General features: G+C 47.0%; 1 protein-coding gene across 1 annotated transcript in view; it reads right to left on the bottom strand.

Moving 5' to 3' along the window:
- Positions 1-27,997, bottom strand: part of CSMD2 (CUB and Sushi multiple domains 2) — a 752,464-nt gene that overhangs the window by 724,269 nt on the left and 198 nt on the right. The window contains exons 2-5 of the mRNA XM_012554226.1: positions 27,813-27,987; positions 27,474-27,644; positions 27,117-27,255; positions 26,383-26,566 (exon numbers count right to left, since the gene is read on the bottom strand). Coding sequence (XP_012409680.1) covers positions 26,383-26,566; positions 27,117-27,255; positions 27,474-27,644; positions 27,813-27,987 — 669 coding nt within the window. The remainder of the gene's footprint in view (positions 1-26,382; positions 26,567-27,116; positions 27,256-27,473; positions 27,645-27,812; positions 27,988-27,997) is intronic.

Here is a 27,997-nt window from a genome sequence, read left to right as displayed (position 1 = left end):
GAAAAGAAAATGATGCACAGGAGTCCAGGCTCCTAGCCCCAGGCAGCTCCTCTAAAAAGATGACATATTTTATTCCCCATTTCAGCCTTTATCACCACTTTTGGCCAGCCAGCTCCCAAATGGGTTTGCTTGAGCAATAAATTATGAAAACACTGATCCATCCATTATCCAATCATCCTTCCACCCACTCATCCATGGGTCCTTTCTTTTATCCATTCATCTGTTCAAACACCCATAAGTCTACTGTATCAGTCAGGGTTCTGCAGAGAAACAGGACCAATAGGAGAGATACAGAGATGTTTGTTTTTGCTTTTTGTTTGTGTTTGCTTTTGTATGTTTTTGTATGTTTTGTTTAAGGAATTGGTTCATGCAATCGTGGGGAGTTAAGAGTTTGGCTGCTAACCAAAAGGTCAGCAGTTCAAATCCACTAGGTGCTCCTTGGAAATCCTATGGGGCAGTTCTACTCTGTCCTGTAGGGTCGTGATGAGTCGGAATTAACTTAATGGCAATGGATTTTTGGTGGTTTGGGCAAGTCCAAAAGCTGTCAGGGAGTCCGGCAGGCTGGAAACTCGGGTATGAGTTAATGCTGCAGTCTTGAGAAAGAATTTCTTCCTCTCCAAGAAACCTCAAGTTTTTTCTTCTAAAGCCTTCAGTAGTTTGGATGAGGCCCACCCATATTGGCAAGAATAATCTCCTTTATTTAAAGGAAACTGATAGTAGATGTTAACCACATCTACAAAATACCCTCAACAGCAACACCTAGATTAGTGTTTGATTAAATAACTGGGTACTATAACTTAGCCAAGTTGACACAAAACTATCACATCTATCCACCCACTGAATCCACTCACTGATCCTTCCTAATCATTCATCCATCCTGTTTCATCTGTATACTCTATCAAGCCAAACTTTCCATCTATCCATTCATCTTTCCATTTATTCACCCACCCTATTCATCCAGCCCATCTAGCCTATCCATCCTTCCACTTTCCCAGCCCATCAATCCACCCCATCCTTCTATCCTAGCCATCCATGCATTCATCCATCCCCTATATACCAACCTATCCATCCATCCATCCCAAAAACCTTTCAATCCCATCTAGTTATCCATTCCATTCACTCATTCACCCTTCCATTGCTTACTATCCATCCATCCATCCATCCACTCACACATCCATTCATCAGTTGCTTCTCTTCATCCGATCCTGTAGTGTGGACCTGTTTATGTCTCTGGAGGTGAGGAGACTGAGGTAACCAAGGTCTAAGAACTTTACAAAACAAAAAAGGGAGTGAGTGAAAACCTGCTACTTTCCCCAGGGTCTGCTAAGCTCTTCTTTACCCAGGAAGTATCAGAGCACACTCAACAGCAAGTCATCATCCAAACTTCACATCTCTCCTCTTCGTTCATGCCCAGACTCCTCCACTTGTCTATGATCAGCTGTGATTTCTAGGTACCAACAAGAGCAAAATCACTGGCTCAAAACATGCCTGCAACCTCCAGGAGTCATCCTGGGCATGGGTAACCACATGCTCCTTTCCCTCTACCACCAACTTTGAACTCTAGCCTCAGGTGAAGTCCCAGCCATGATGCTTGTGCCACTAGCCCAGTTTACATCCTGGCTAGGCCTGGTCCAATCCCACCTAAAGCCAGTCACAATCCAGTGCCACCCAGTAAGGCTTCAACTGAAGACTGTGCCTACCAGTTGGGACGGCAAGCAACCTACCATTTAGTAAACACCTACTACAAGGCAGAGACTATGTTAGGTGTTTGTTATTTGAGATCTAATTTAATCTTCACTGCAATTCTCTGAGTTAGGCAAAGAGGCTCAGAGGAGAAACTGAGGCTCAGAGAGGTTAAGTAATTTGCCTAAAATCACACAGCTGCTGATAGACAGTACCAGAATTCAAACCCAGATCTGACTCCAAAGCTTTGGCTCCTTCCACTCCAACAAGCTGCCCTTAAGAGGACAATTTCCAAGTTAACTCAGGAAGGAGAATTCAGAATGATTTGAAAAAATTTCCCCAACGGCTTCTCTAACCAAGAAAAAATGATCATGTGAATTACAAGTTATAATATTGACTGAGTGCTAACTCTGTGTCAGGTGCTGGATAAAGGCTTTCTATGTGTTATTTCATTAAGAAGAAAGCAAAGTCACTTTGATGATCATTCTACAGGTCCCTCCACACACTGTGATTCACCAGGTCACAATCAGTGTTCCAGGGCGTTGATACATAAACTGCACAATTTCCTCCAGGAGAGGGGCTTGAACAACTGCTGTTCACTCTGTTCATAAGCCTATCAGTAAGACAGGTCATCTCATGTCCTTGCAAACATGTAGGGGTTCGAATCTTGGATGCACCTCTTACTTGCTGTGTGACTGTGACTAGCTTACTTTACCCCTCTGAGCCTCAGTTTCTTCTATCTGTAAAACAGAGATAATAATAGTACCCATGTCTACAGGACTGTCATGAGACTTTATTTTTAATTAATGTATCTTAAATAGTTTGTTCAACATTTCTTGTTGGCTATTTAGGCTTACTTCTGTTTTTTTCCTCTATTATAAATCTTAGACATAAATGATTGACTACACCTCTGGTTATCTCTTTAGGGTAAATTCTTTGAAGTGGAATACTGAGTCCAAATAAATGCATATTTTTAAGGCTGTTGATAATGTATTGTGCCAAGTTGCCTTCCAGAAAGTTTGTAACAATTTATACACCTACAGGCAGTTTATGAAAGTGCCCATTACACTGTATTCTTGCCAACATAGAGTATGTCTTTCTGGAACAATTTTTATATTTATTTTTACATACACTTTCATATATAAATTTTTACAAGAATGCATAAGTATGATCTTATTATGCATATTGGGTTTTTATGCAATTTTAGTTTTTATTTTTCCTTTTTTTCACTTGGCTTCCTCTCCCTCACTCCCCACCCCCCATGTATCCACACTACCCACCAGCCAACACAAACTCCTGGGTAACCCATATTAACAATCTAGTTTGCATCTTTGTGTATTTTTGTTCATGCCGATAAAACCTTATACAAACATAAACTTACATACTCCCATATTCACATTTACATATATAGTAGGGGTTTAACACTGTTTATCTGTTTTAAATTGGATCATATTATGCACACTTCTCAGCATCTTGCTTTTCTCACTCAATACTAATGACGTTTCAATTAAATGAAGTAATGTCTACAGAGTACTAAGCACAGCGACTGGAGGGCTGAGTATGTGTTATTTATTGTTGTTGTTATAAATTAAAAAGACAACTGGCATCCCTCCTAGAGCTGTGAGGTTTCACAGGTAAGGTGCCTCCCTCAACCCTCCCAACTTGTTTGGGAGGAAATAGGATAAAGCAAGGTCACCACAGTGGTGTATGTCACTTCCACCTTCCCTGAGCCATTCTTCACATTAACTGAGGACCTACTATTTGCTGGGGACAGTCCTTGGTTCAGAGCCCTGGTGGTATAGTGGTTAAGAGCTACAACTGCTAACCAAAAAGTAGACAGTTCAAATCCACCAGCCACTCATTGGAAACTCTATGGGGCAGTTCTACTCTGTCCTGTAGGGTTGCTATGAGTCGGAATGAACTCGATGGCAACGGGATGGTCCTTCATTTGGGAGCTCTGTATGGAGTCCTGGGTGGTGCAAATGGTTAAGCACTAGCCTGCAAACTGAAAAGTTGAAGGTTCAAGTCTATAAGAAGCACCTTAGAAGAAAGGCCTAGCAATCTCCTTCTGAAAAGTCAGCCACTGAAAACCCTATGGAGCACAGTTCTACTCTGACACCCATGGCACCGTCACCATGACTCAGAGTTGACTCGACCTGATGGCAACTGGCCCTTGGTCTGGAGATACTATGATCAGCAAATCCAGACACAGTCTCTGCCCTCCTGAAGCCTACAGTCTGCTGGGAGAGATGGATAGTAATCAATTAATGACACTGATCAAGGTATAATTATCTACTGAGATAAGCTATGGAGGGCAAGGATCACAATTCTAAGAGAATGATCGGTCCAAAACGGTTTCTCTGAGGAAAAGAACCTTGAGCCAAGATGCGACAGAGTAACTGTGGTTAATGAGTTGAAGGGTCGAGAACACTTCAGACCAAGAGATCAGCATGTGCAAAGGCCCAGAGGCAGGAAGGAGCATAGCCTTCTGTGGACCTAAATTTGGAGTGCAGTGTCTCTGGGTAACGGCATGGCAGGGCAGAACCCCCTTGGAGGCAAAACAAACAAACAAACAAAAAAACCCCATTGCCATCTACTCGAATCCACCTGACTCATAGGGACCCTATAGGACAGAGTAGAACGGCCCCATAGGGTTTCTAAAGAGCAGCTGGTGGATTTGAACTGCCAACCTTTTGGTTAGCAGCCAGGCAAGGGCCCGGTAAATGTCTAGAGAACAACTGCAGCCCTACCAGGAGCATAAAGAGCAAGTTTTCTCCCAATACCTCTGATCCCCAGGATTCAGCAGGCCCCATCACCCTGGCAACCACGACCACTTGTGAAGCCAGGCTTAGGTAAGTGCTTCATGTACACCATCTCCCTGCATCGCTACAAACACTCTGTGAGTTAGGGATTATTGCTCTCATTTTAGAGATGGGAAAACTGGGGCTGAAAGAGATTAAGTTTCTTGCCCAGGCTAGTATCTAGCGGGATTAGGATTTAAGCATAGGTCTCTCTGACTTTTCAACCTGTGCTTTTAACAACACCCCAGGCACTGTTTTCCAAGATCCTGTGTTGATTCTACCATTCGTCTGTCAGTTTGCCTACTGTGATGGCTTGCATGTTGCTATGATGTTGGAAGCTATGCCAGTGGTATTTCATATACCAGCAAAGTCACCCATGGTGAACAGGTTTCAGTGGAGCTTCCAGAAAGGCCTGATGATCTACTTCCAAAAATTAGCCAATGAAAACCCCATGGATAACAACAGAATATTGTCTGCTATAGTATTAGAAGATGAGCTCCCTAGGTTGGAAGGCCCTCGAAAGACACAGTGGCTGCAACAATGGACGAAAACATACCAACAATCATGTAGATGGTGCAGGAACAGGCAACGTTTCGTTCTGTCATACGTAAAGTCACCGTAAGTTGGGGCTGAAGCAATGGCAACTAACAACAATAAGTGTTGATTTAACAGTCGCCTCAAATGGTGACTTACATGTTTTTCCTGCAGGGGTGGGATTTGAACCCAGCTGGTCAGGCTCCAGAGTCTATGCTCTTACACCCTTCACAAGGAGTGACCACATTTTTCCCCTCCTCCAAAGCCTGACTCCCTCTCCAAGCTCATTTCTTGCAGCCTCAGTCATAATAAACACAAAGCATACTCCAACCACACTGAATTTCTCATCTGTTCCTGAAAATAACAGGCCTTCTGAAGTGTTGGGGCCTCTTCCTGGAATACCTCTTTTCTTCCCCAGGAAACTGACTGCTGCTCCTGTAAGTTCCACCTCAAATGTCACCTCATCCAACAGTGACTCTACCACCCACAATGGATGTATTGTGCCATTTCTGGTCTTCAGTAAGCCGTGGTTCTGTCTTCATTCAACATCTAACACATATCCATCGAGCCTTACTATATGAGGCACTATTCTGGAGTTGGGCATACAGCAGAGAAAAAAACAGACAAGCTCCTTGATCCCAAGTTTTGGGCAGTTAAACTAGGCTATGAAGAACCCTCACACAAAGGGAAGTGAAGGAGGACATTACTGTGGATAAGGGATTCTGGAAGGCTTTTCTGAGGACGGCACATCTGAGCAAGAGTTGATGGGAGCAACCAAGTGAGGCCTGTGGCCCTCTGGGATACAGGGAGCCCAAGGTCTGCCTGTGAGAGACGCTTGGTATGTCTGAGAACAGTAGGAAGGCCAGCAGCTTGATCAGATTAAGCCAGGGGAGACTCAAGGGAGACGAGGTCAGAGAGGAAACCAGGAGGAAGAAGAACATGGAAATGACCTTGAATTATTTCTGAATAGATGGGAGCCATTGGAGGATTTTCAGTACAGGAATGAATGCTCTGACTAACATTTTTGAAAGATCTCCAGCTGCTGGGTTGGCAAATAAAGGCAAGAGGAAAGCACGGAAGCAGGGAAACCAGTGAGGGGGCTACTACACCAGTCCAAGCAAAACAAGATGGTGGCTTGGGCTCAAAGGTTATGGTGAGGGTTGTGCAAGGAGGCTGGCTTCTGGATAATTTTGTAGTAGAGATGACAGGATTTGCTGATGGACTGATGTGTGGGGAGAGAAAAAGAGAGAAAACGTGGCTTTGAGGATGTCAGCGGGTTTCTGGGCACCACACTGTAGTGTGACTGCTTCCATGTGTGCCTGCCCCGTTAGGGTGTAAGCTAGTTAGAGGAGCGACGATGCTTGCCCGTCCACCTGCGTAACACTGCACAGGGCCAGGCCCATAAATGTTCGCCCAGCATGTGAGTCATGCAGCGTCCCAAGCAGCTTCTCTGCACCTTTCTTTTGCTGCCAAGACCTTCAGGAAAGAGATGGGAGCATCCTGTCCCCACTCCCCCCTCAGTCTCCAGACAGGTTATTATCCTTCCACATCAACGTGGAAATGCTACTGAATGATCAGATGAGACAACTTGTCCCTGGAGCCAGGGCCCAGAAATGACTGCTCTCTATCCCCTCAGTCTCCTCTTGGGCAGACACCCGGCCCCTCAGGAGATGACAGCTTGAGTTCGGCTGCAAGCACCACACAACCCCTATGGAATTCAGTCTTTGCAAGGCCCAGGTGAGCTTGCCAACATCTCTGTTCCATGCAGGGAGGAATGACTGCCCCCTTTATACAAATGAGGAACCTGGGGGCTGCAAGTGGCAGGAACATTTGCAGGGCATGATGGGGGATGAGAACGATCCCTCTCCACTTTCTTGTATAAAATCATATCCAAAAAAAAAAAAAAAATACCAGTTGCCATCAATTCTGACTCAAGGCAACCCCATGTGTGCATAGCAGAACTGCCCCATAGGGTTTACAATGGCTGTGACCTTTTGAAAGCAGATCGTCAAGCCTTTCTTCCAAGGTGCCTCTGAGTGGGTTCAAACCACGATGTTCTCCTTAGTGGCATGGGCTTTGGAGTTATGCAGCCCTGGGTTCTAGATCCTACCAGCTATGCATGACCTTGAATCGTTACTTAATGTCACTGAGCGTCAGTTTCTCCATCTGCAAAATGGCGATTATAATGCCATCTATCTTACAGAGCAGTTGTTAAGACTTATAGTAGATGATATATAAATAAATAGCTTGGCACATTGGCTCATAGTAGGAACTCCATACGTGAAAATAATATTATTGCTGCTATTATTATAGAAACGATGTTGTGATTAGTGCCAGTGCTGGATTCTGTCTCGGGATCTGGTGCTGTGTGCTATGGTGGTACAGAAATAGAAACATTACCTAGAGACTCTAACTTAGGTAGTGATACAGGGCGGAAACAGTCCCAGCTCCATCCCCTCTTGCCTGTGTGATCTTTAGATAAGTTATTTCATTCCCCCAAACCTCAGTTTGTCTATGAAACAGGAATAATGATAGTACCTACCTCAGCAGGATTTTGTGACGGCCGAATATGATAATGCATATTAGGCACCCTGCACAGTACAGTGAGGGGCTCAAGGTAAGCAGAATCAGAACAGGACAGGCATCTAGCAGGTTCCAGCACACGTTCACCCCACAGGAGCAGCCTTCCAGGACATTACCCACAATAAAACCCAATCCAGTTGTCACTGAGTCAATTCTGAATCATGGCGACCCATGTATGTCAGAGTAGAACTATGCTCCATAGGGTTTTCAATGGCTGATTTTTCAGAAGTAGATCTCCAGGCCTTTCTTCCAAGGCACCTCTGGGTGAACTCAAACCTCCAGCCTTTCAGTTAGCAGCCAAGCACTTAACTGCTTATACCATCCAGGGACTCCTTACCAATAACTACCAGGTAAACCACTTAACCACTGCGCCACCAGGCCTCCTTACCAGGTAAAGAAGCCACTGTTTACTCTTCTCTATCCTCCCCAGACTAACCCCTGCTAGACCTCTATGTCTCAGTTTAAACACTACTGCCTTCAAGAAGTCATCCTTGATATTATCCCTTTGCTCCCTATCCCCCACCTCTACACCATTTCCCTGGATTCCTACCCTTCTTCAGTGCTCCCATAACGCCTATCCCAGCCCCATGCCAAACTCTGTGATGATACTAATTACTGAAACCCAAACCAAACCCATTGCTGCCAAGTTGATTCCGACTCATAGTGACCCTATAGGACAGAGTGAACTGCCCCATAGAGCAGCTGGTGAGTTTGAACCACCGACCGTTTGGTTAGCAGCCAAGGCTTAACCACTGTGCCACCAGGGCTCCATGATACGAATCACATTGCATTTAAATTATCTGTTTAATTATCTGACCTCCCCAGGGGTGACATGTTACAAAGAATGAAGGCTTAGGGGAAGGGACAAATATCACGTCTGTCATCAACTCTACATCCCAGAACCCAGCACAGTGCCTGGCACAAAGTGAGAGCTTGATACAACTTTGTTGAATGGATGCATGGCTGGCTGGATGCACAGGAGAAAGGAGGAAGGGAGGGAGGAAAAAAGGAAGGGAGTGAGGGAGGGAGGGAAGGAGGGAGAGAGGAAGGGAGGAAAAAGTCTTGGCATTGCTACTGCCTTATGCTAGTAAATTGCTCTGTCATTCCCAGCCTGCTCCTCTTGCCTTGGACCTATTATTCCATTCAGTTTTGGCTCTTCAACTGCAAAGAAAATGTATGGGGCCCAGGCCTAATCTGACATCAGTTCCTATCACGGAGTTAACCAAGGAGAATCAGGTCTGACTTCAGAGCTGGTGCATTTTAAACAGCGGTCCCATTTCCTAACCATTCACCTGGATGAAGCACATTCTCCATTGACTCTTCCAGGGAACAATGAAGGGGAAAAAAACAGACAATTTATTTTCTTATTTAAATATGTCACAGAGATAAGCGGGGCAGAGGATCAACGTCTTAGTCAGCATCTCCTCTCAGCCTGGATAAGGGCTTTGAGAAACCTCCAAGTCTTCTGGTATCTACAGCTGAGCCCAAGGTGGGTGGGGCGCTACTGTGGAACAGGCCCTGCCTGCCCACGCCACCCGGGCCTGCAGCGATGCTGACTTCTCAGTCCAGATCCATCACAGCCATGTTAAGAGAGAACACTCTCACCCTGCTCCTCGTGTTTCCATAAAACCCAAAAACCAAACCCATTGCGGTTGACTCCATTCTGACTCACAGCAACCATGTGTGTTACAGAGTAGAACTGCTCCATAGGGCTTTCTTAGCTGTAATCTTTACAGAAGCAGATGGCCAGACTTTTCTTCCACAGTGCCCCTGGGTGGAGTTCAAACTGCCAACCTTTAGATTAGTAGTCAAGCACAAACCATTTCTGCACCCAGGGACCTACTGAGCACCTACTATGTGCCAAATGCTGTGCTCAATGATTTCCATAAAAACCAGTTGCGGTTGAGTCGATTCTAACTCATGATAGCCCCACGTGTGTCAGAGCAGAACTATGCTCCAGAGAGTTTTCAATGGCTGTAATCTTATGGAAGCAGATCACCAGGGCTTTCTTCCAAGGTACCACTGGTAGGTTCAAACCACCAACCTTTTAGATTAGCAGCAGAGCGAAACTGTTTGTGCCACCCAGGGACCTGATGTTTCCATAGAGGGGAGGGAATCCCCAGTCTACGCCCCAGAGGGCACAGCACCAGTGGCACATCTATTTGTCCAGTCTTTCTCTGCCACCTCACTCTCTCCCAGTACTGGGAGAGGAGGAAGGACTTGTCCAAATAGTGAGTTTAGGGGCAATAATAGCAAACTCAGCTCAGTCCCAGGCTGCCTCTGTCCTCCCTAAACTTACCCAGCAGGGTTCGTTCATGTGATGGAGGCCTGAGCATGTCCCTTTGTGCAGATGAATGGGAGGGTAAATTTTTCTAATTCAAGAGGGATATATTAGCCAGCCAATTTGGCCTTATATCCCAAATCACATTCTCCAATCAGCTTTATCAGTAATAAAGCCGACATTCTGATCTCTCCATTTGACTCCTTTTGTGTTTTTCTCTCAGTTGGTTCCTATAGAGAACTACAGAGGGGAGAATGGTGGTTAGAGTGGAGAGGAGGAATTGGACAAGATCAGTGTTCCCTGCCTGGGGTTCCCAGAACCCTATGGGTCTTCAAAGGCAGTAATGAGAGTTTGTGAGCTATTTTCAATATTTCAAAGAGCCTAACAGAAAATGCATTTATCCACGATCAAAATGCATAGGCCAAATACACGCCAAGTGTCTGCTTTGGGCTGGAAAGATTCCCAATCAGTGAGGTCACACTGCCCTCTGCCCATTCTGATTGGCAGGACAGAGTGCTGGCCTTCCAGGGACCCCAGTCGCTTGACAATTAAGGGATGTCGGTTTCCCCTGCTCCTCTGCTTAACTACATGAGAAACATTCCCCCCTTGGCAAGGCTGTCCATTGCTTTGAAAGGGGAAATTGAAATGAGGTGCATTTTGGGGAATGAATAGAGGTAGGCTCAATCTTAGATAAAGGGAGTAAGAATGAGGTCTCAAGAAGAGGCTTTTTCCCAGGGCCAAGTAACAGAACGACCCAAGTTAGGAAAGTAAACATATCTTATTGTCTCACATCTCACTGAGTCCAGGCAACATACGAAGGATAAAGGAAGAGGGTGGGAAGAGGCGCTGAGGCTGGGTAACAGGTGAGAGGAGAGGTCTGAAGTAGGGCCATGTGTCCTCTGCATGTGGCCCCTTTCTCACATGAGTTTGCTCGTCTGTGGGTGGGCTGCCACAGGGCAGATCTGCGCTAAGCTGGGGACCTTAATGACCCTTGTTGCAGCTCCTCGCAGAGTCTCCTGTAACTCTTCCTGCTTAGGGGGTAGGGGAGTGCTGATCAGTGCCAACAATCCTGATCACAAGTGGCAGTTACTTATGTCTTTTAGGAATAAAAACGGGAAAAGAATTCATGTCCCTCTTAATAAATGCAGTCTGGTGGAAATAGTGCCTGGAAACCCAAGGTTCTTGGGAGGAACTCAGAGAATGGGAATGTGTTCCTAATCATTACAAAGCTGAGTTGTGTTGAGGGAGGGAGAGAAAGATGCCCCCTTCCTGGGAAAGTATCAGCACACAGAGAAGAGGGGGCTGCCCTTTCCCCCCACGCTAGGGAGGGCTGGGAAGGCAGTTTGCCTCTCTCTCCAAGGTCTTTTCAGTTGCCTCATATGCATGTGAAAGCTGGACAGTGTAAAAGGAAGACAGAGAGAGAAGTGATGCGTTTGAATTGTGGTGTTGGTGAAGAATATTGACTAGATTGTGGACTGCGAGAAGAAGGAACAAATCAGTCTTGGAGGAAGTACAGCCAGAATGCTCCTTAGAAGTGAGGATGTCAACACTTGGGCTCACTTCCTTTGGACACATCATCAAGAAAGACTAATCACTAGAAAAGGGCATCCTGTTTGAAGTGGAGGGTCAGCGAAAATGAGAGAAACTCTCCATGAGATGGAATGATACAGTGACTGCAATTACGGGCTCAAACATACCAACAATTGTGAGGATGGCATATGACCAGGCAATGGTTGGTTCTGCTACACATAAGGTCACCATGACTCAATGGCAACTAACAACAGGGTCACTGAACTGACCGGCAAGGCATGTCCTCCAGATGCCCCTGCTCTGCTTGAAACTGGAGGAGGAGAGCAAGCCTATCGTCAATCTCATCCCTACAGCTGATTGGGAAACTGAGCTCTGAGTGTGCCCTACAGACTCCATTACAGCCCTAACTCTGCACTTGTTCCCAAGTGCACATTGCCCCAGATTTAGATCCACAGTGCAAGTTGGAAAGCGTTATTGGGCCTCAGGCCCAAGCCATGTTCTCCAACATAATGTACCAAAAGATCTGTGATTTGAGGGTATCGGGCACATGTCCAGCTATTAATAAATGAATCAGAACTTCCCCTTCCATACAGCTAGTGTTCTTTGTCCTTCTTGTTGTTGTTAGGTAGTTGTCGTTGAGTCAATTTCAAATTATAGTCACCCCGTGTGACACAGTAACTGTCCCAGAGGGCTTCCTAGGCTGTAACCTTTATGGAAGCAGATTGCCACATCTTTCTTCTGCAGAGCCGCTGGGTGGGTTGTAAGCACCAACCTTTCGGTTAGCAGCCAAGTGCCTAACTATTGCACCACCAGGGCTCCTTCTTTGTAGTTACATTCCATCAATCAGGAACTGTCCCCCATCAACTTGAGCCCCAGAAGGGAGGGGATTTAGTGGCATATCAGTTTAAATAGCTTCCAAGGCTCACTCTTATCCCTAGAGCTTCAGATTCTTTGCTACTCCTTCAGTGGGTATCAGTTTCTCTCGTTGATCTTGGTCTCACCCCTCCTCTTCCCTCCCAGAGAAGAAAGCCACTCCCCTTGTCTCTCTGACTGAAGTGTGGACCATGGATTGGAGGAAGCCAAGAATGGATGGGGGGAGACCAGCTGGAAGGCTAATGCAGTTGCAAGGCATGTTGTGTCATAACTGTCCAGGAGAAAAGGAACGAGGTTTGAGGCATAGCAGCACCAGTGAGGGTGCAGGGAAACGGGGGGCAGGCTTGAGAATTATTTGGAAGGTAGAACCCACAAGACTTGGTTACCAGTAGATGAAAGGGAGTCAGTGGGCATAGAATTCAAGATTGATTTCCAGGTTTCTGGCTTAGAAAGATGTATGGTCGGGGGGCAATGCACTGAGGTGGGACACAAACGCTTGGGATAGTAAAAATTGCTGGGGAGGCAGAGCTGGGACATATAGGTGATAACAGAAACGAAGTGTTCAGTTTGTGGCGTGCTGAGCGTGGGAGCCCATGCGCCATCCAGATGGGTATGTGAGTCTGGAGCTCAGGAGCAAGGTCTTGGTTGGAGACCTAAATTAGAGGATTATCAGCATTTAGATAGTTGCGTTAAAGCCACAGGAGTAAATGAAATGTAGAATAAAAAAACTGAGGTGGGCTAAGGCCAAAGATCTGGAAACACCAACACTGAAGCAAATTTTAAGGGGGAGGAAGTGATGAGCAGAGGTAGATGCTGAAGAAGGGGCAGCAAGCGGGAAGGACAGACGGGAGGTCAAGAGGCAGGCTGTGGCCAGACTGGAGAAGGTCTGGAAGCCAAGAGAGACACTTGGATTTGGTAAATAGGAAGTCATGTGGTGCCCTCGGCTGGAGCACTTCCCCCAGAGTGGGTAGGGTGGAAGCCAGATGACAAATGAAGCTGAGAAATGAATTGGCAGACACTCTCTCAGGAAGCATGGCTGGGAAGGAAAGGAGGGAGACAGGGTGATAGCCAAAGGATGGTGCAGAGTCAAGGGACGGGTGTTGTTGAGTGTATTTTTAAGATGAAAATGAAGCATGTTTATGGGCTAATGGGGAGGAAACAGAGCGGAGGGAGACATTAGAGAGATGGGGGGCAGGGATGCCAACTGTGGCAGTGACTTTCTTGGGTAACGCGGGGCACAGTCCTCCGCACATCCCTACACAAATCCAACAGCAAGGTAAAGCAGCTGTTTCCTTTAGTGTCAATTTTGTGGTGAAGTAGGAGACTAGATTGTTCAGGACAGTGAGTGGATGAGGCCGCCCCACAGATGAGAACAGTCCCAAGATAGAGCCTGCAGTCCAGAGTGGTTCAGAACCAGGGGCAGAATACAGCAGGGACTGAGCAGAGTGGGAGAGGCTAGCAAGGGGCTGCATCAAGACGAAAGAGAGGAGCAAGACTAGGTCAGATTAACTTTTGGCTCGAAATCTGAGACCCACAGGCGTTGGGGTAGGTCAAGATACACACATATTTACCCTCTCAACACCCTACTTTACCCTAGTGTCTCCAGACTAAACAGTTCATTCGTACTAAGGTATTAATGGGTTGCATCTCCCATAATATTTAATTTTTTTAAGAGCTTTCAACACAAAGATTGCAGCAATAATAGAATCTTCTGGAAACACAGGCTGATACAGGGCAGCTATCTTATTGCTCTGTATCGAAAACTCCTCCCACCCCTGGCCCCAGCCGCTCAGCAATCCTTCACCTTGGGAAACCTGTCATAATTTGGCGCAGCAACCAAAAAAGAAAACCCCACTGTGTCTTTGACACTACGGAAAGCAGCCTCCAAAGTGTTCAGTTTGATCTGACAGACACTTGATGAGCATGCATTCATTCAACAAATATTTATTGAGCATCTACCACGTTCCAAGCACTGTTCTAGATGCTGAGGACACAATGGTGAGCAAAACAGACAAAGCCCCTGCCTTCAGGGTGGCATGACCTCATCAGGGCAAAAAGGCAGGAAAGCTGTGAGCCAGCCACTTTACAAGGACGACCATGAGGTCAGGATTTTTGCCCTATTTTACTAACACAGTAACTGCAGCCCAGAATGAACTAGAGCCAGGATTTGCCCCAGGTTGGCCTTATTACAAAGTTTGTACACAGAGAGTGCATAGTCTAGTGCTTCTCAGACTCTCCTGGGCACATGAATTACCTGGAGATCTTATTAAAACGCAGATTCTGATTTGATAGGTCAGGTGGCACCTAAGAGACTGCATTTCTAACAAGCTTCCCGGTGAGGCCTTGGACCACAGGTTGGAAACCAAGGGCCTGTTACTGTTGTTGTTAGCTACTGTCAAGTCAGCTCCAAGTCATGGCCACGCCATGTGTGCAGAGTAGAGCTGCTCCATAGGGTTGTCAAGGTTGTGACCTCTAGGAAGCAGGTCGCAGGCCTGCCTCTACTCTAGGTGGGTTCAAATTATCAACCTTTTGGCTAGTAGTCAACCACTTGCTAAACTCAGTTGGTCTTGGAATCTCCCCTTACCCCCCGCCCCGCCCTGCACCTTTTTAGCACCTTTTGAATGAAAGAATGAATGCGATCCCTGGGCCTCCAAGAGTCTTTTCCTGCCAGTGTACTTCCTGCCTTAGCATAACTGGACATTTGCCTCAGTTTCCCTGCTGAGCTCCTCACTGGGGCTGTAGGCTCCCAATGCTCTTCCACTGGGCTAGGGCCCCTCTACCCAGCACCCTCCCCTCGGAGCTGGCTCCTCCTCCTGCCTGAACAAAGTGAGAGCTGGCATGGGGCTCCTGGGTCCCACCCCTCTGAAGCTTCCTCCCAGAGCCCACCTTCAGCCCAGACAGGCTGGCTGACCCTATCTTAGCCTGCTTTGCCTCTGTCCTAAAATGCCAGCTGCTTCCCACCAACCAGCCAGAGGAAAATGGCATTTCAGCTCTTTGCATCCGCTCTTCGGCAAGTACTAAATCTAGACTAATGCGAATCAGCACAGTGGAGGAAGCTGAGGATAAGACTCCCCGGAGTGTCCTGATTTCTCACCTAACAAATCCGGGGGCAGTGGAAGGACTTGGTGATTTAGGAGCTCTCAGCTGTCAAGGCTGCCCCTTACCAACAGGTCTTTGGTTAAGTGAATTTAGCAGTTCAGGGATGCTAATGCAGACCTGTGGGGAGAGTGGTTCCCAGTCTCCTCTTGGGGGCTGCCTAATCTCATCACCACAAATCTGGTCGCCCTTGGGGCCACCTCTAGGGTGCCACATCCTCTGGGAACAGGTCCTGGCTTCCTCAGCGCACGGGGCAGATAATAAAGAGGGAGAGGGACGGGGGAACAAGGAGGCGGTGCTGCAAATGGCAGCCGTCATGTGAGCTGGCAAGTGGAGGCAGCAGCCTTCCTCCAAAGCCACCCAGTATCCACACCTTTCCTTTGTGCATTCTCAGGCATAGTCAAGACACAGGATCACCAGAGGTTAAACAGAAGGGTGAGAATGGCTGATCACCTGGAAGGCTTAACCTTCAAAAAGGGGAGTGCCTAAGAGGGCAGGGAGAGAGGGAAACAGAGAAGGAAAATTGGAGAAAGATAAGTGGAGGAGGCTGGAAGAGAAGAAGAGGAGAAAGGAAAGGGGCAGAGTAATGAAAATGTTAGGAGACACACAAGGCTCAGACGAGGCAGAATATGGTAGGTCTTCTCACACGATGGTGGATTGAAATGACTCTCTGAGTCATACCCAAGCAGGTAGATTCGCTATTTTTATTTTCATTCTTGATAAAAATTTTCTGATATTGCCACTGTGACATTTCTATCAATGTTCACCCTCTCTGAGGAGATGGGGGACAGAGTACAGGAAATGTGCCATGGAGTCAATTCCGAATCATGGTGACCCCGTGTGCTGCAGACTAGAATTAAGCTCCACAGGGTTTTCTTGGCTGTAATCTTTATGGAATCAGACACCAGGCCTTTCTTCCATGACACCACTGGGTGGGTTTGAACTGCCAACCTTTTGGCTGGTAGCCGAGTGCAAACCATTTGTGCTACCCCAGGACATTTTCCGGCACAGGCCTGCTGAAGGACTGAGTAATCCCTCACATTCTCTAAATGGTTCATCTATGTATCACCCATCAAGTAATTCACAAGTGGGTCTTCAGGAAACACAGAGCCTTGAGCCAGAAGAGAGACCTCCTGCAGGATTTGGGAGCCTGGGATGAACAGGAAGGTTCTGGGCCTCCTCAAAGTGCTCCAACAGAGTGCCAGCCCAGCAAAGGCTCAAACGCAGCATGTCCTGGGAACCTAACACCCTCCTCAGCTCATCAGCCCCCCAATAAGTCTCACCTTCTGCCTTCCACAAAACATGGATGGATCTGACTACATCAAGAGCATTTCTGCCCCAAGAAGGATGCCATAAACAAAATACAGATGGCAGATTGGAAGAAGTTATTTGTAATCTCTAAAACCAACCACGGGCAATATCTGGAAGGTCAAAGGAGCTTCTGTAAACCAACCAAAAAAATTAAAAACTAAGAAAGGAAATCCAATTAGAAAATGGGCAAAGGATACGAAAAGGCAATTCACAAAGAGAGAAGCTCAAACAGCTAATAAGCATACAAGAGATATTCAGACTCCCTAGTAAACAGAGGAATGTAAAAGAAAAACAACGAGATGGCAGTTTAAACACATAAGAAGAGCAAACATTAGAAAGTTGGATAACATCAGGTATTGGTGAGGATGTGGGAAGACAAACTCTTGTGCACTTTTGGTTGCCATTCTGGAAATGGTGCACTTTCCAGCCATTCTGGAAAGCAGTATGGCAGAACATAGAAAATTACCATGTTAACTCAGGGATCCCAATCCTTGGTTTGTATAGCATGGAGTTATTCTCACATAGGGTCCCAAGAAGGCAAGTACAAAGATGTTCCTTAGAACCTCGTGTGTGGTTAGGAATTAAGAGACAAGCCAGGGGTCTCTCCCCAGGAAAACAGATACATCAAATGTGATGAATGAACAAGTCATCAGGCAACTAAATTTCAGTTAGAAACTACAGGCTAGACGCCCACCAGCAGCACGGCTAGAGCCTTAAAATATGGTGTTGAGTAAATAAAGTAGAAACCAGATAAAATTTATAGTTCAATACCATTCATGTAAATCAAAAATACACAAAACAACGCTACATATTTTATAAGGGTCTGTGCATACTTTAAGACATAGATCAACTATATTAAAGTACTAGGTACCTATGAGGGGAGGGCAATAATAGCCTTGGAGATTGAGGAGGAAAGGAGGAAAAAATTAAAATAAAACAAGAGAGGAGCCTTGCACAGGCTGGGGATCATAAAGTGCTATGGACGGACAGTAGCATTAATTCAATGTTAAGCACCTGACATTGGGAAAAAAAAAAACAGGAAACAAAAACATCCAGCTGTGCCTTCCACATGGCTCAGGAAAACTATCCCTGCAGCATTTTCCTCTTTCCATGTTTCTTGGAACAAAATGTCATAGGAGATGTGAATCCCAGCGGTCCTTGAATGTGGGGAATTGCCCATCTTGCTGTACTTCAAAAATTCCTGGGTGGCACACATGGTTAACACACAGAGCTGCTAACGAAAGGTTGGTAGTTCAAGTCCACCCAGAGGCATTTAAGAAGAAAGACCTGGTGGTCTACTTCTGAAAAATCAGCCATCGAAAACCCTAGGGGACACAGTTCTACTCTGACACACATGGGGTTGCCAGGAGTTGGAAATGACTTGACAGCAACTAGTAAGCCTCACAAAGACTCAATGCAGATTTTGTCCCCTGGAGGGATGCATGTGAGAAGGTTAAGCCAGAGCAGTCACCTCTCCCAGAGGGAACTGACAGTGCTGCTTCCCAGTGGTGGGTGGGTAGGAAGATGGCTGCAGCCAGGATGTCTGATGGGTAGAATTCAGGACTGCTTGTTTCCTCCCTTTCCAGTTCTCAGGAGCAACCACACAGGCCAAGGATGGATGAGGACCAGAAAGCTCAGTGAGTCCATATTCCTTCACCCTGGGGTCTTTTCCTGCTTGAAGCACCGCCAGGTAGGCTATGCTTCCCATTGCCAGAAAGCCAAGGCAGAATGGCCACTGGGCAGGATCTGCCATTGGGATGGGGCTTAGGCTAGTAACCTTTTCCACCCTGTTTTAGTATTTCTGGCTCCTATTTTCTGTTACTGATCAAAGAGCTTCCAAATCTAGCATTACATAGACAAGGTGGCTATTATTATTCCCATTTTAAAAAACAAACCAGTTGACACTGAGTCAATTCCAACTCACAGCAACTCCATACGTGTCAGAGTAGAACTGTGCTCCATAGCGTTTTCAGTGGCTGATTTTTCAGACGTAGATCACCAGGCCTCTTTTCTGAGGTACCTCTGGATGGACTCGAACTGTCAACTTCTTGGTTAGGAGCCGAGTACTTAACCATTTGCGCCACCCAGGGACTCCATTCCTATTTTACAGGTGAGGAAATGGAGGCCCAGGAAGATGAAATGATTCACTCACAGTCACATAAGTTGTAAGGGGCAGGAACAAGGCAGCAAGACACGTTTCCTGACTCCCAAGCCTCACAGCCCAGATCTGTCATGGATCTGCCCCTCTAGAACAGTACATATAACAAGGACTAGGATGGCAGAGTCACATAGGTCCCTGGGAGAAGCGGATGGCATCATTTGAGATAACTGCTTTCATGTTAGGAACTTTTTAACGTGGCCTGAAAAGAAATCATCAAACTATCGCCTCCTTCTTATTGTCAAGTAATGTGCCAGACACCCACAGCTCATTACCAACCCTCACCCAATCTCTGAGCCTCTCTCCATCTTGAATCTCACCCCTGAAATAGGGATGTAGGATGCAATGAGGGTAAGAATACGGTAAGGAAGACTCAGGACAGGGTGGGGGAAGGCGGAGAAGTCAGGCAACAACCCGCATGCAAACCTCCTGAGGCCTGATCCACTCTACCACACTTGCTCATCTTAGAAAGGACCATCAATCATTTTGCACAAAACGTCTGTGCATTCTCTGATAATACACTTGTATCTCAAATGGTCTAAATTTCAAAGTCTCTGCTTTCTCCCTTTGAAGTTAAAACAGTCACACGCGCTTACTTTCAATCAATCAATAGATGTAGCTACTTAATAACAGGACTTATTCTGTTTTCTATTAAAAAACCTACAAGGTGGACACATCGTTTTTTTGAGGTTTCTGGATTATAACTGCACCTAATTGAGTATAAATTAGACACTGGCAAGGAGGAAGTTATTTGTGCCGCAACATGATCTCTTATTTTCTGCTCTAGACTACACAGGAGATTCTCAAACAAATTTCTAAGAGTTATCTTGGTGATCTCAGTAATTTAACTATCCATACATTATTTTTAGCATCATCAAAGTTCCTTGTAATGATGATTTTCAAGGATAGGACTGACATCCCCTTAGACAACAATTCAGCTTAAAATTTTCCAACAGTATAGAAAAAAAAAATAGGTAGAAAGTAAAAGGCAGTTCCAGTGAGGAGGCCCCCCAAATGCCCCAGGGCTTTGCTTTTTGTGGGCTCACCCACCCCACTAGCTCCAGGATGGAGACAGTGCCCCTTCTCTCTTATTGGCCTTATCATGACCTGCTCCAGTGCTCCTGGTATGTGTCTGACACATCTGTCTGATAGGGCCCCTGGTGGTGGCCACACAGCACTTCCAACTTCTCCTCCAGCATTTTAGGATCCATGTGCAGGACCGAGGGCTGGTGGGGACTTCCTATCTGCTAGAACTGTCACCGTTCAGGCAACCAAGAAACTGATTAAAGCTCAAGGAGCTCTGGAGAAGAAGATGCTACAATCAGGTGAAGCTGTTTCTGGTGCCCTCCTTCATTTTCCATTTCCTCATAGTCAACTGGCCATACAACTCCACCACATTTTCCAGTATCCCATCCCAACTCGTGCAACACAAACCACCCCAATACATCCAAATACATCCTGACCCACCTTCCCATCTCATCTTGCGTCCACTCCACCAAATCCCAACTATCTCATTCTACTCTGGCCCAACTCCACCCATCTAATCCTATCTTGTAAAACCAAAAACCAAACCCCTTGCTGTTGAGTCAATTCCGACTCATAGCAACCCTATAGGACAGAGTAGAACTGCCCCACAGATTTTCCAAGGAGAAGCTGGTGGATTAGAACCGCCAACCTTTTGGTTAGCAGCCAAGCTCTTAACAACTGTGCCACCAGGGCTCCCATCCTATCCCATTCCATCCTAATCCAAGCTATCATATACCATCCCAGCGCATTTCAACCCCATTATCACTCCATCTCATCTAATCTCATCCCAATCAATCCCCTGAATACCCTACATCCTATGCTCTAAATCCCACCCCAAACCATGCAATCTCACTCCATTCTATCCTGTACCATCTCACTGTTCATCTCAATCCATTCCAATTCATTCTATCTATTCCATACTAGTACATACCAACCCACTCTTGATCCTACTCCAACTCATCGCTCCCTACTTGATCCTAGTCTATCTCAAATTATCATTATTTTCCAATCTCACCTCCTCATATTCCATTCCATCTCCCTCCTCTCATCCCCTGCTTGGCCAAAGTTCTCCTTTGTGACTGTATACAGGAACATGACCATTCTTCATGTTCCCTGAAGCTACCTGAGAAAGTCAAAGGATCTCACCTCCCACCAAGTTAAGTGTGTATTTGGGTGGGAGAAAAGAAAATACAGTCTCATCTTTAAAGGAAGAGTGTGAAAGATAGTCCATGGGGAGTGGGCTCTCAACAGTCCAGGGAGAAAATAAATATGAGTTTCCTTTGTTTCCCTTGACTGACAAGAGCCAGGAAAGAGCTCTAGCAACCACATCCTCATTTTTAGGTTGAGAAACACACACATTTTCCAGCTCACCCTTTGCTTTCTGTGGGCCCAAGAGACAGCCAAGTTCATTTAAAGCCAGTGATTCCTGAGGCAGGGTCTCTGTGAGTCTGAGGATTCTGGAATAATCCTCCATTTGCAGGTTCAGCCACATGTTCCCCTGTTGTTGGGGAAGCAGGCAAAGCAGGGGGGTTGGGAGGCCATATCCCACCCAAGGAGAGAAATCCAGGGACGGCAGTGTTGGTGGTATTCTCCAACCTCTAGGGGGCGCTAGAGGGTACTCCTCTTCACCCTTCTAGGAAGAGGAGCACTGACATGGGTTGATGGGTTGGATGAGTCAGCCAGGTTCTAAGGGGTGTGCTTTTAATGGCAGTACCAAAGAAAGACTCTCGCTGTTGCATATAGTGACATCTTGGAGTGGCATAGTGTTTAGATTATTTATCTTGTAATTCTAAAAGGCTGGTGCAGAAAGCAAGTAGAACATAGTAGTAGTAGTAATAGTAGTAGTAATTGTTGTAAGTTGCCATTGAGTCAGTTCAGATAAGACTCTGTGTTTTCTTTTCTCTTCTCCCACCCAGGTACACACTTAGCTCTTATATCCTTGATGAGAGGTGAGATCCTTTGGCAGATAGGCCTGGGGCTATTCCCCACTTGGGGATGCCTCTTCACCTCTTCCCACTCCTCCCAGCCCCCAACTGCCTTGGGAATGTCCAAGAGGGTGGTGTGAGGGAAAGGAACCTTGGACTCCAGATAACCAGCCTCTGATCCTCTCAACAGGTGTTTACTAAGTGACTACTATGTGCTATGAGCTGGATTACACTGCCTTGCCTGCCTGAGTTCATGATCCTTTAGAGAAGACAGACTCCACCTGTTATGGATTGAATTGTGTTCCCTAAAAAGTATGTAATGTAAATTCTAACCTCTATGTCAGTGGTTATAATCCCATTTGGGAATGGATTGCTTTGGTTATGTAATGAGGCAGGATTAGTACAGGGTGTATTTTGAATCAATCTCTTAAAAAATATAAAGAGGGCAGATTAGGCAAGCAGAGATGAGAGGAAGATAAATGCCAAGCCACATGTAGATCTCCAAGGAACTAGGAAACAAGAGCTGAAGGACTTCCTCCAGAGCCCACAGAGAGAGAAAGCCTTCCCCTAGAGCCAACTCCCTGAATTCAGACTTCTAGCCTCCTAAACCCTGAGAAAATAAATTCTGTTTCTTAAAGCCATCCACTTGTGGTATTTCTGTTATAGCAGCACTAGATAACTAAGACACCACCTCATTAAATAAGAAATTCCAATATGTCATGACAAGTTTTACAAAAGGGGAAACACGTGCAGTTGTGAGATCCCACAGCAGAGCTCAGTCTAGACAGGCATTTGGGGCTAGAAACCAAAGACAGCTCTGCAGCTAGTGGAGATGGATGGATGATGGCTGCTTGAAGAGAAGGAAGTTGGGGATTCAGGCCTCAAGTGCCAAAACCAGCATAGCATAACCGATGGGGGCAGGCAGCCCAATGGGAAGAACCAGGTGGAGGAAGGCAGCCTGGGCAGAAGGGTTCCAGGGATGTGGCACCAGCTGGGTCCCCTGATAAGTAGGATAGCAGTGTGGTTACAAGTAAGGGATTTAGAGTCAGGCAGACCTGGGTTCAAACCCTGGCTTGGCCATTTACTTGTTTTATGGATAAATTATGTATCCTCTCTGAACCTGTTTCTTCATCTATAAAATGGGAATAATAATATTGCCGACTTTACTAGGTTGCTGTGAGGACTGAGTTCATACATGAAAGTGCTTGGAACAGTGCTGGGTAAGTGGTGAGTGCTCAGTGAACACTAGCTATTAGTGTCATGCCCCTGGGTGCCCAGAACAGCTTTCTGAGCATGGTAGGCGGGTGAGGACATGGTGAGGGCACAAGACTCCCTGGCTGATTCCTTTGTCCTCCGTGTTCCTACTCAGCCCCAGCGTCCATTTAATGGGCACGGTCAATGAGGCAGGTCTTGTGCTGGGTTTGTGGCACACCTTATTTCTAACCTTTCCCACAATTCAGGACTTACTTGTCCCTTTTGAAGGTGGGAACCTGAGACTTGGAAAGGTCTGAGATCAGCTAGTCTCCAGACAAGGAACATCTGACTCTGCTGAGCAATGAGATTCCCTTAATCCTGCTGGCAATGACAATGAAACAGGCAGGTTGGGCACATGGGTCAAGGTAATGCTGCTGAAGCTACCTGCTGGTTCTTCGGACAAACTCAAACTCTGCAGTGTTCAAGATCCCACAGTTTGGTTCTCCAGGCCCCCTGCACATTATTCTAGCCTCACCTCAACAAAACCACACACCCACCATGCTAATTATGTCAGTACTGTTCTCTGTAGTCAGCTTATTTTTTTAAAAACCGTAAACCCACAGCTCAACTGCAAATGGAAATTCAAATCCATACATACATTGGCGACTGAGCAGTTAAATGCCTTTCCATTGGGGGTGGGGATGCCGAAGGCTTGTTGTTGCACTGGTTCTAGATAATCTAGAGAGCTTCCTTACCAATCTGTAGCATTTAGTTCTGAGGGAAAAGCTACTGGGAAGCAGGTATCTTTGTGATTTTATTACCTCTGCAAACTAGTTGCCTTGCTGGACCTCTGAAACTCCTGATTTATCCTTATCAGCCCCTGAAAAACTGTCTAAGGGAAAAAAAATAAAAATAAAAAAAATGATGCACTGATTTAACCATTTATCAAGCACCAATTCTATGCCAGGCCCTGCGCTGGGAGCTGGGGTACTGAGAGTAATAAAGCACTGTCCCTGCCTTCAGGAAGCTCACAATTTAACATGTGAGGTCAACAAATAAGCACTTTTAATACAATTCCATTTGTACTATAATAAAAACATTGAGCACAGCCAGTGCGCCTGTGTGCAAGAGACTAACTAACCAAGCACTTAGGTAATGAGCAAAGCGGGAGAAATTTTTTAAAAAATAATTGGTTATTGGGTTTTTTTTTTAAGTCACAACGTGGTTGGCATGAGAAAAACCAGAACTTTGTCAGGAATCCTTATACTTATTTTACAGTTTAATATTGCTTTTATTTTGAATTATTTATTAGGAGATGGCAGGCAACACAACCATTTCAATGCTCAGAGCTTCTTAATCCACAGAGAAAAGTAGCTAGATTTGAGAACTATTTAATGGGGTATAAAACTGACAGAATTTGATGACCACCTAATAAGGGAAGTCACTAAAAGGAAGCTGTGGATGAGCCTAAGGTTCCTGGGTTGGGTAACTGGGCTACAGGTATCACCAATACATAGGGAATACTGGAAGCTTAGGAGAAGAGCTAATGAGTTTGCTTTGGAAGGGAAACATCCAGGTGAAGATGTCCAAGAGTCAGCTAGATATATGGGCTGTCTAGATCCAGAGCTTCTATGGGCTAGGAAGCCAGTAGACATATATCAGGCCAAATGTCTTGGCAGGAGAGATATATCCGGAAGCTTCAGAGTATGGTAGTGGAAGGAGTGGGCATCGATGAGCTCATGCAGGGAGTGGTGAAAGGAAATGGGGAAAAGTACAAGGAATAAAATTCTGCACATCCCCATATTTAAGGGAGGGGAATAAATGCTACTATTAGGGACCAAAAAGGATCAGTCAAGAGGTAGGAGAAAAATCAATAAAGCATGGTGTCCTAGAAGCCTGGGAATGGGAATTTAAAAAGGAGGGATCCAAAGTGTCCCAAGCCACAGAGAAGTGAAGGAAGAGAAGGACAGTACAATGTATTTGACAATTAGGGTGATCAACAGTGATCTTTTCTAAAAAGTTTCAGTGGAGTCCTGGGACAGCAGCTGGACTAAAGGGAGTGAATGGCAGTAGAAAAGTGAGCCGAAGACCCCCTTTGAAGAGAGTTGATTGTAAAAGAGAAAGAGAATGTGAAATCAAATTGATAACGGCAACTCGAACAGTTAGATGGGAAGCTTAGGGGGCAGTGAGTTTAAAATAATGGTGATGGAATAATGTGGAAAAGAATAGCAAGAATGGTAGCACAACCTGAAGAACGTAAGCAATATCACTGAATTGTACATATAGAAATTGTTTTAAAAAAGAGATGGGATGATAGCTAACAAAAGGTCAATGGGACCAAGAAGTCTTGTTGACTTGTTTTCTGTTTATAGGACAAGGGGAAATATCCAATAGGGAGAGCCATTGATTGATTGACAGTAAGGAAAGTAAGGAGCCTGGGTTTTTGGGGAGGTTTTTGCGGGGGTGGGGAAGAGGCAGTGCACAGGTAGAGGCATCTGGGGGAAGAGGGTAAAGGTAAATGAGAAAGCTCCCCCTTTTCAAATCCTTATATTCATTTTATCCAGTCACCACTGGGCCAGGAAGGGTAACTGTTCAGTCCTGAACATCTTTTAAAGTCAATAGTGTGAAGAGGACACGAAATGAATGTGCTTTCCCCTCTGATGTGCCAAATCGTGCTGATCATCTGTCACCAAGTCCATTTCCAAATCTCTGCTGCCTGCAAGGCCAAACAGTACAGGGACCGATTATCAAGTAGGCAAGGTAAGCACCCTGCTTACCATGTTTGCCAGATCATCTGTAGTGAATAATTTCACATTTTTCAGCACATCAAAGATTCTGCTTCTAGGTATGACTGGCATTTGTCTCTCTCCCAATCCCACAGCACCCTGCTACAGAATCAAAGCCTCTTTTCAAATTTATAATCCCTGACAGGGTGGATGACCCAATGGGCAAGGTAAGCACAGGCTTACTTGTGCTTACTTACTAATCTACAGTCAACAATTTCACACTATAGATTAAATAAGCACAAGTAAGCCCGTGCTTACCTTGCCTATGGGATAATCCGAACCTGAAACACCACACTGAAATGTGGGAAAGGCTTTTAAAAAGAAATGCATTGGAAGCTCCGGAAGCCACAGCACAACTACTCCCTCCTCCAAACCCTGTCCCCCCCCAAATTCTCTACTGACCAAAGAGCTGACAGTAAATGAATCTCTAAAAAGCAAGGTTCAAGCACCGCGGAGCAGTGTGCAAGCTCGGGTGAGCTGGCCTTTTTCTTCTCCCCGGAGGCCTGTCATACCCAAGGGGCAGGGACAAATCTAGCCAGAAAAACAATTCAAGTCAGATCCAGGCGGTTCTGGGTCAGCCAAACTAGAGCAGGAGCCTCACCAGGACAAACCTCAGAGAGGCCTGACGGCCGATAGAGAAGATCCCCCCACTGCCCATGTGGCAAGTCTGGGTGACCAGCGGCATTGATGTGCACAGCTTTCTGGTGGGTGTGGGTGTGAGCAAGACCAAGTTCCCAGGCGCGTGCATCGCGGGCGCCCCTCTCTGGGTGTCGGCGGCTATGGCTCTTAGGAGAACACGAGAAGGTCCGATCAAGTCGGGAAGAGAGAGCCGGGCCTGGCTCAGGGCGACCCCCCTGCTTGGGAACCTCAACATTCCGCGACTAAGGGGTGAACGACACGGTCTGTGGGGTTCGGCTCACAAGATGCTGGGGCCCAAAGTGAGCCTGAAAGCTCACCACTCACTGGCCTGCCAGAGGATGAGGGGCACTCTCCAAGAAGAGGGCACTGGGTGTTGGGGTTGCTGAGGCCAACCCTTCAGAGGTTCAATCGGTGGTTAAAAAACAAAAAAACAAAACCGCTCCCAGCCTGAGATGCCCTGGGTCCAGGCCTTGGCAGCAGGTGTTTCAGGTCTTCTCCCCGGCGGGGTGTCAGCCTCCGGACTAAATGAAAATGCAGCTCCAGGCCTACCCGTTTGGACCCGTCCCCACCCGGGCACACGGAACTTTCCAGGCTGTAGCTAAAGCAGAGCTTCAGATGCACGGGGTAAAATGGGGGGAAAACAGTTGAGGCCAGTGGCCCCCACTGGGGACTAGATTCCCTCCAAGGACTGCATGCCTTCCGCGGTCGGCAAGCTGCAGCCAGACACAGCGAAGTTCGGGACTCGCCGCACCCGCCGGGTCTGCCCCCTCCTCGACTCGGTCGCCGGTAGCGATCCTGCCGCCAGCGCCGCCGCTGCCGCAGCCCGGGCGCTCGGCTGCAGGAGGGCGCGGGAAAGGGCACTTTGGCGCGGAGTGGGAACCAAGGGGGACGTGGCAGCGCGGGGCCCGGCGGTGACACTGCCTCCCCCGCCCCTGGGCACAACCCCTGCCCCCGCCTCCCCGTCACTAAGCTCTCTCCAGCCCCTACCCGAGCCCTTCTGCAAAGCGTGCGTGGGACCCCCGCCCTGGGCTCCCGCCCACCTGGCCCCCCTACTAGCCCGGAGCGCCGAAGGAGGGAGACAATTGGGGAGGGGGTGGCGGCCGCAGTCTGAGGGCGGCTCCAGCGGGGGCGAGGGTTCCGTTCCGGAGAAAATGGGCGAAGGCAGGGAAGGGGAGACCCCGCAGACGCGGAAATGGGGAGGAGGCGCGCCATTTCTCTCAGCCCCTCGACGGGTGTGCCAACCAGAATTGGGGGGGGGGGGTCCGGGAAAGTTTATCGGGGAAAGCCTAGCACCTTGGGGGCTGGATGGCTGTAGAAATTGAAGCCATGGGCCGGGCGCCCCGCAACCCCAGGCGGGGATGTCTGTCTCCCAGACCCCCACACCCGCCGGACCTGGCCAAGTTGCAGTGGGGTTGGGGGCAGCAGTGAGCGTGAGGGTGGAGGTGGCGACGTGGTTGAGAGTGGGGTGGAGGTAGAGAGGCAAAACTGAAAATGAGGGTGGGCGATTGGGCGGGTGCGAGGTTAAGGCGGGGAGACGGCGGGGGTAGAGACCAGGACCAGGTCGGGGCTGAGTGGGC

Source organism: Trichechus manatus, unplaced genomic scaffold, assembly GCF_000243295.1.
Source record: "Trichechus manatus latirostris isolate Lorelei unplaced genomic scaffold, TriManLat1.0 scaffold00015, whole genome shotgun sequence".
In the NCBI taxonomy this organism is placed as follows: Eukaryota; Metazoa; Chordata; class Mammalia; order Sirenia; family Trichechidae; genus Trichechus; species Trichechus manatus.
This window is presented reverse-complemented; position numbering and strand designations above follow the sequence as displayed.